At 40.7% G+C, this 9,193-nt stretch overlaps 1 protein-coding gene across 1 annotated transcript; it reads left to right on the forward strand.

Annotated features, from left to right (window-relative positions):
- Positions 1–1,282: 1,282 nt before the first annotated feature.
- On the forward strand, positions 1,283–7,193 carry TMEM200B (transmembrane protein 200B). The gene is made up of 2 exons (XM_073666098.1): positions 1,283–1,540; positions 2,857–7,193. Exon 2 carries the CDS (start codon positions 2,869–2,871, stop codon positions 3,706–3,708), a length of 840 nt encoding a protein of 279 aa, XP_073522199.1. The 5' UTR covers positions 1,283–1,540; positions 2,857–2,868; the 3' UTR covers positions 3,709–7,193.
- The last annotated feature ends 2,000 nt before the right edge of the window (positions 7,194–9,193 follow it).

Raw genomic sequence — 9,193 nt, forward strand, 5'->3', positions numbered from 1 at the left:
AAACTTTCTTACATTTATCATCTCATAACTATTAATGCAGTTATAGAAATGTATAGATCAAATCACATGTTCTAGGTCAGTGTTTCCCAAACTCCAGTCCTCACGGCCCTCCAAAGGTCATGTTTTCAGGATCTCCTTAGTATTGCCCAAGTGATGAAATTATCATCAAGGCATCAGGAATTCTCTCACCTGTGTAATACTAAGGAGATCCTGAAATCATGACCGTGAGGACTGGAGTTTGGGAAACATTGTTCTGGGACAAAAGTCTAAAAACATCCGACCATGACAATTTAATACATTAGAAAATCCCATTCTCAACGTTTCTTCCGGCGGGATGGGTAAAAGCCTCCTAAACTACTACTCGATATGTTAATGACGGCTAGTTGCTTGATTGCTCTCCATTGGATAAAGAAGAAGAATCCCCCCTCTCTTCATGCCTTGCTCTACAGAATCTCTGATGTTCAGAGGATGGAATATAAGACGGCTATCATGAATGCAAGAGTTGAATTATTTAAGTCAATTTGGGCGCCTTGGATTATTTTTGGGCTCAATACATAATTTCCACCTTACCCTCATTCTCCCTGTGTGTCTGTGTCTTTTGTCTATAGTCAGCTGGTTATGTTATAGATTGGATATGGCGGAGTAATGTAATCTAGTAATAAGAATGGCGCCTTGGAGTACATTGCTTATGTTAAGGGTTTGCTGAGGTTTTGCGGTGGTTGTCTGCGGGATTTCTGCTGACTTTTCACTCCCTTGGATAAAAGTTTAATTGAGTGTTACTCTGCCATACAAACTACATGTGAATGTTTTTTCATTTCTCTATACATGTGATTTGTAACACTCAAAAATTTCAATAAAAATTACAGTTTAAAATAAAAAGAAAGTCCCATTCAGCTTGTTGTAATATGACAAGGGGAAAGCCTTCATTACACATCAAGATCTGATCCTTTTTCATCTCTAACTGTATCACACCAACAGCTGTCTGAATACGGCCCTAGCTGGTATATCTCCTGGAGACACTCTGAGAGTTCAGTATGTTTTCAGACACAGAATAGCAGTTTTTATAACCGATTTCAAGATTTTAATTTTATTTGGACCCGTCTTCATAGGTTCACTATTCTTATAAACTTTACTGTATATGATTATCAGGTCCAGATCCGACCAGGTTTAAGTGTTAAATTTTGGTGGAAACTGTAACACATTATAGTAGCATGAAGTAATTTACAGCAGAGAGGAAAAGCATATGTGTTTCTGTCTCTTTAACACTGCCCTCCTCCCTACTTCCCCATCTCTCGCCTCCTCCCAATTCCAGAAACTCTGATTCTTAACCCAAACCTTCAGTCCTGGGACAGTTACAACAAAAGCAAGCATCCATAAAAAAAGCTAAAAGTAATGTCTTGGTTCTGTCTGGATGGAAAGACGACACTTGGGGAAGAAGTAACAATATACAGAATTTCTAAATAAAATCTAATCTGGTCCTTTACTAGAGAACCAGCGGCTGGCACCCAACCTGGACGAGATTCATGCAGCGCACGCAGAGGTATGTGCGGTGTTGTGCAGTTTAGGCTTTCTGGATATGTAGACTGTAACGGGAGGACAATGCCCCCCACTGCATGTTCCTTCTTTGAAAGCTATTGATACTGTGGAGTATTATAAACTATTGATATACCATGGGTATATAGATTACATGTACTCACAGATCTCAACCTCTGGTTTGTAGGCGTAGGGGTCCCAAATGAATGGCCCCCTCTATGTTACAGGATGGAATAAAGGGAACCGACAAGAGCCATAGAACATTGTCCATCTCCGGCATGACACTTGTTAGCTGGGCTTCTCCTGTGATTACAGTGTTGTCCACGCAGGCCGCAAGGATGTGGAGTGAGACTCTCTCTGGGTGTATGTGACATCTGGTCAGACGGCATTTTTATGCTGTTAGCCGTTTTAGATTCTTCGTTTTTGAAGCTTTAATCCACATTTCTCTCTGTTTCTTTCACGTCCCAGTTCTGATATTCCCTCTCACTATACTGCCATATAAGGCCCTTTAGTGCTATTTCCCTGGACACCGCTGACCTTAGATGTGTGGGAATTGTTTTTTGCCCAAAGATGAATGGTTGTGGTAAGACAGAATTATTTGGCTTTCATCACTGAAACCATTTTTAACTTATAAGTGGACTACATATGCTCTCTACTGGATCTTTTAATCGGACTGGATATTAATGCCACAAACTACATATTAAATTAATATTCCCAAGTCTATACTATATATGAACTGATGGCTCTTCACAAAACTAGTTATAAGTAACCACCAGTGATGCCATTGTAACAGTAGAAAGAACTTTTCAGAACAACCAAGAATCAGACGCCAGTTTGATTTAAAACTCTCCAGATCATAGTGAAACGAGGGCTTTGTCTGGGAGTACACCGCTTATTGGATTTTGTTCTGACTTTCTTGTCATGGTTGCAGTACCCTTGGGGTCGCAAGAACTTGTATTGTGCTGCGATGTAGCAGCGACACCAAGCAGACTTTGGCCGCATGACTTGTGTTGTGGCCAAGGTCGCTGTGTAGCCCTTGCCTAAATGAAATGTCTCATTACTCAGTGACAATCCTTAATGACCTATTTGTTTTACTCGCATTATTAAAATACAGTATTCATGCCAAGGTACAAACAAAAAAACATTATGTGGGCCACAGCCAGTGCCATGGTGGTCTGATGGTAAACTGATCACTATCTACTGACATCTGAGCATCTGTGACAATCATCGCTTGATATAGGGTCACTATCGAGGTATATTCACGTCTCCTGTCTGCACATTAAAGTTGACTTTACAATTGGAATGTCTTTTATCTCTACACAGCTCTCCCTCATCATGAAACGCTTGACAACTCATCATCTCGATGTGCGCCTCTTCCCTCGTTTTTTGGGTTTGTTTAGAAGATGCCGATCCTCTCCTCAACCACTTGATGCACCTCCTAAGGGGCAGTTACGTCTTCGCTCACTTCCTGGAGCTTTTCTATTTGTAGGTATATTTCTTGTATTAATAGGTCTAACTGTGGCTGTCATTGGCTACTGGCCTCCCAAATCCAACAGCCAATTGCCATCAATGCCTCCTTCACAACCCCAGCAATCTGAAGAGAGACTGAAGCTGATTGGTCCTGTTATAATGGGATTTGGTCTTTTTGTATTTATATGTGCTAATACACTTTTGTATGAAAACCGGGACATGGAAACAAGGAGGCTCCTCCAAACCAGTGCCGTCACACAGGAACATGCTGACATGGCTTTATCTGCTAATAGTGGGGTGAAGGTGCAAGCCCAGCATACATGGAGTGACAGTTCTGGAGAGCTGGACAACAGGAGGAATATATTAATCAGGGCTCAACTTTTGTGTCCCCCCATGAATGACCTCTCTCTTTCTCTTGTGAGTATACACTCAGATCCATGTATTTCATCGCTGCCACAACTGGGCGAGAGAATCAAGCTCAAGGAGGAAGCAGAAAGGTGCTACAGCTCTGATGTCAAGTTAAATTTGAGTATGAGACCAGTAAAAGAAGGCGTTCTAGAGATTCCTCATAGAGGCCAAAAATGTCGTAGCTGGCCAAGACTGGAAAACGTTGATGATGGGAACACAAAAGTAAATGAACCTTCAGAGGAAGTGTTAAATGGAAGCAGGGAGAGTAGCCAAGAGACTGTACCTGAAGTGGTGTGAAATATCACCATTTGTAAGACGTTGATGAGTTCCCAACATTTATTTCTGATTGCTAGAGTAGGATGGCTTTATAGTGCTTAGGGTAAAAAATGGTCTGTTAACGTGAGGCTGTCCATGAATATGGGTATACCTGTATCCTGCCTGAAATGAAGCTAGAACAATGTGCCAGCAGAATTCTGTGGCTCCAGTGTATTATGTAGCATGTGCCATCATGATAAATCTTACAAAATGTGCACCAAATAAATGACAGATTTATATATTGTAAAGTTCCATTTTTACAACTTTATTAGATATTTTTTCTGTATGTACGGTATTCAATAAGGCCAAACATATTCCATCATTGAACGTGACTATCGAGTCTACCTTATGTACATGTGAATCACACTATAGCAGTCCCATGTTCATGTCCTTAGGCATCACACACATTTATTTCTGTATGGTGCCTTGATGAGGCATTCTTCCTTAGAAGCAATGTTACTAGGGTAGAATAAGGCACAGGATGGAACATGACATTATTTTTACCCTCATGAATTCTGGATGAGACAATAGATTTCCACCTGTGGTTGAGAGCAATTCACAAATTTTACTAGAATGAGCAAAGTAATGTTATCTGTAGGCGTTTGCAGTAATTTGATCTCATAGTATACATTATAGCTGTGATGTTTGTGACTTGGTGCTTTTTATCTCTTTGGATGTCACTACTATCAGGTAATGGTCTGCTTTCATGGCATCCCTTGCTTTGTGTGTGGTCACAGACATTAGAAGTCTGTCCACCAGACATGTTGGGAGAAGGCTTATCTCAGGAATCAGATATGCCCGATTATCATCTCACTCATCAATCAGTTGTCCTGGCTCCCATACACATTAGACTGTCAGATTAGCCCATCAATATCAGTGTGTTCTGCTGACTTAAATCTAATGTGTATGGGGGCCTTAAGAACCTGTTCACATGGTGGTAGTATTTTGATAAATATTTTCCATCTTTATCTGTAGGTCAAAACTAGGAGTGGGTTATAAATGTGGATGAAGTGCAAATGTTTTCATTATACTTTTTCATAGTTTGTTCCACTGCGGTTTTTGACTTACAAATGCTGATCAAATACAAACATGTAGAACATGGAGTCACTATAGGTTCATGATATTATTATTATTTTACTCACTTATATAGCGCCATTAATTCCACAGCACTTTACAGATATTATGGGGCACTGTCCCCATTGGGGCTCACAGTCTAGATTCCCTATCAGTATGTCTTTGGAGTGTGGGATAAACCGGAGAACCCGGAGGAAACCCACACTATATGAAGAGAACATACAAACTCCTTGCAGATGTTGTCCTTGGTGGGATTTGCTAGGCTGCATTGCTAACCACTGAGCCATGATATGGACCCATAACCATTCAGCGTGCCTCCATAAAACACCGTGTTCTTCCATAGAAGCAGTGCTTTATAGAGATAGTAGCTTTATAACATGACTTGAGTGGAGAAAGCCTTTGACCTTTTGTAGGACTACAATTGTATGAAGAGAGAAGTAAAGGTTTGTAAGCTAGTTTATCCACATGACTATGCTTAGTGGACACTGGCTGCATTTAAATAATTTATTATGAATAACAATAATAATCTTTTTATATATATAGCGCCAACATATTCCACAGCGATTTACAATTTAGACAATTTACAGACATTATGGACACTGTCCCCATTGGGGCTCATAATCTACATTCCCTATCAGTATGTCTTTGAAGTGTGGGAGGAAACTTTGTGGGCATGATGACATGATTTGCAAGAGCTGGCATAATCACTAGCTCTCTGCAAGACTCTAGCATGCACACAACTTTCTTTCATACAAGTCATTGTGCCTCTGAAGCCAAGAAGGAGATTGATGGGGTGCTACGCCAGATAACCTGGCCTCCACAGTCACCAGACCTGAACCCAATCGAGATGGTTTGTGGTGAGCTGGACCGCAGAGTGAAGGCAAAAGGGCCAACAAGTGCTAAGCATCTCTGGGAACTCCTTCAAGATTGTTGGAAGACCATTTCCGGTGACTACCTCTTGAAGCTCATCAAGAGAATGCTAAGAGTGTGCAAAGCAGTCATCAAAGCAAAAGGTGGCTACTTTGAAGAACCTAGAATATAAGACATATTTTCAGTTGTTTCACACTTTTTTGTTAAGTATATAATTCCACATGTGTTAATTCATAGTTTTGATGCCTTCAGTCTGAATGTACAATTTTCAAAGTCATGAAAATACAGAAAAATCTTTAAATGAGAAGGTGTGTCCAAACTTTTGGTCTGTACTGTATATGGTATAATTCGATCACTATGTAGTGGTAATGTGTGGTCTGGTCATGGTGTGGCAGTATGTGCCCCTTGTATGTGATATGATTCGGTCATTATGTGGTGGTAATATGTGATCTGGTCATGGTATGACGCTATTTGTCCCTTGTATGTGGTATTATTCAGTCACTATGTGGTGGTAATATGTGGTCCGTTAATGGTATGATGGTATTTGTCTCTTGTATGTGGTATTATTTGTCATTTTAAAAAATGTATATGACTCATTCCCTTAAAGAAAACTGAACAAAAATATACCTAAAAAGCGTATTGGATATTTTAAGAAAATTGTAAAAGGTTAGAGTAGAGTAGGGCCTGGCCAAAAGAGTCTACCTTGTCATGGTGGCAGCTTAAAAAATCTTTTGGCCAAAACAAAAGCTGATGGCTATGTATGTGATATGTTGTTTGATGGGAACTGTTAATGTGTGATTGGTGAGGATGTGGTGCAGAAGTGGAGTTTTCCAAGTGAGCGGTGGGACCATGGAAGGTTCGAGGGGTAGAGGCAGAGCTGCAGTGGAGCTTGGGCGGAGTCTCAAGGGGGCCTGAAAATTTTGCCACTATGGGGCTTGGAAATTACTGGTGGCAGCCCTGGGCCTGAGGCTCGAGGCAAGATCTTGCCTCATGGGGTAAGGATTCTAAGAAAGGTCAGGAATCAGCCCAGAACTACATGGGAGGACCAGGTCAATGACCTGAAAAGAGCTGGGACCACATTCTTAAATATAACCATTAGCAACACACTACGCCGTAATGAATTAAAATCCTGTATGGCAGGCAAAGTCCCCTGCTCGCACTAGCACATGTCCAGGCTCGTTTGATGTTCAACAATGACCATCTGGATGATCCAGAGGAGGCATGGGAGAAGGCCATTTGGTCAGATTAGACCAAAATCTAACTTTTTGGTATCAACTCCACTCGCCGTGTTTGAAGTAAGAAGAATGATGAGTATAACCCCCATTAAAACCGTCCCAACCTTGAAGCATGGTGGGGGAAACATACTTTGGGGGTGCTTTATGCAAAGGGAAACTGCACCATATTGAAGGGAGGATGAATGGGGTCATGTATCGTGATATTTTGGCCAACAACCTCTTTCCCTCAGTAAGAGCATTGAAGATGGGCCGTGGTTGGGTCTTTCAGTATGACAAAGACCCGAAACACACAGCCAGGACAACTAAGGAGTGGCTTCGTAAGAAGCATTTCAAGGTCCTGGAGTGGCCTAGCCAGTCTCCAGACCTGAACCCAATAGAAAATCTTTGAAGGGAGCTGAAACTCAAATGTTGCCCAGCGACAGCTCTGAAATTTGAAAGATCTGGAGAAGATCTGTATGGTGGAGGGGGCCAAAATCCCTGCTGCTGTGTGTGCAAACTTGGTCAAGAACTTCAGGAAACATCTGACCTCTGTAATGGCAAACAAAGGTTTCTGTACCAAATATTAAATTCTGTTTATCAAATACTTATTTCATGCAATAAGATGCAAATTAATTATGTAAAAATCATACAATGTCATTTTCTGGATTTTTATATTCTGTGTTTCACAGTTGAAGTGCACCTACGATAAAAATTACAGACCTCTCCATTCTTTGTAGGTGGGAAAACATGCAAAATCTGCAGTGTATCCAATACTTATTTTCCCCACTGTGTGTGTGTGTATATATACATGTAAAATAATATAATGATAACTACAATTTTAAGTACTAACCAATATACGTATAGAGGGGTCAGCCAATACAATGTGTTAACATAAATCCTCTAAAAACAAGTTTATTATTTATTTACCAGACCTATCTTGTCTAGTCACAGTTTGTGACGGAATTACGGAATTGGATCTTCCTTATCACATGAGATTATTTGGTGTTTTTTAATAGTATAATAATAAACTTGTTTTTAGATGATTTATGTTTACACATAACTACAATTTTAAGACTGAGGCTACCTGTTAACGTGTCCCGCTACAGCAGTTCTCAGACAAGTCATGCAAATTGTTATTTTGCAGTAAAATAAAAAAAATATTATCAGATTACAGATATATTGCTTGCAAGTCATAGTCGCATGTGACAGTCTTGTGCAACTTGCAACCAGTTACAGAAAACCCAATGCATTTACAACTCTGTTGCAGTAGCAGGAGAGCGCAGGTCATAGTGCAACCCAATAGGAAACCATACGTGCGGCGTTCCAAGCCCTAACCTAATACATCGTAACGTAAAGAATCGTGTTTGCTTATCCCATGTAGCAGCGATGTTACCAGTTTTAGATACTTTAGCCACAGCATAGTTTTTTATGGTTCCGGTAAGAGAATAAGAAACAGATGACATCCAGTAGTTATTTATAGTGACCTGTGAAGATATTCCTTAATGCACAAGATTTTATAGTGAAACATCTGTAAATGAATGATTCCGGATTTCTTTTCTTAGTCGTCTGCAGTGTAGGGTTGTTCATGGGTACTGCACGGCACTGGTTAACTGGCAAGAGTATTCAGTGCTGAGAGATTTAAGAACATTTCGTAGGCGCCCCATCTGGGAGGAAGTGATTGGATCCAGATGTGGAATCTGTGCTTCCCGGCTATATAGCCCTTCTGCAGGAGACATTGTGGAGTTTAGAGGTTTTCTTAACTATCTCAGTTCTGGATGTGGAAGTGGAATCTAACACCTAACTTTTTTTTACATAGGGAAGTAATATTATGGCTGTGCAAGGGCATGTTCCCAATAAAAATGATACAGTTCTAATGTGCCAGTCAGGCTGGAAATACACCGGAGCGTGCCAATGCACAGAAGAAGCAGCCCAAGTACATTGACACGGCGGCCCCTTTGTACATCCAGCCGGATTTGCATGTGGCTTCCACATTAGATTTCTCATGACTGCCACATCAGATCACTACAAAAAAAGTATCCATTTTATTGGGGGACAAGCGCCTATACAGCCATGCTACTACTTCCTTATCTAAAAAATGTGAGACAGGTTTCCTTCAAAGGGAAAAAGAAACTGCTACTAACTTGCAGATATGGGGTTTACCTGCAGATATAAGGTTAATATGCAGCCTGGCTGCTGGTAGGAAATTAACTTTAATTCTTCCAGAAGCCTCTGGCTTTGAGTTATACAGGTGCGGCTTCAGTCATAGTGAGCGGAGGCTGAAATCACACCCCAGCACTGACAGACAGCTA

Source organism: Phyllobates terribilis, unplaced genomic scaffold (assembly GCF_046119375.1).
Source record: "Phyllobates terribilis strain yellow unplaced genomic scaffold, ASM4611937v1 Scaffold_2__4_contigs__length_985480577, whole genome shotgun sequence".
NCBI lineage: Eukaryota > Metazoa > Chordata > Amphibia > Anura > Dendrobatidae > Phyllobates > Phyllobates terribilis.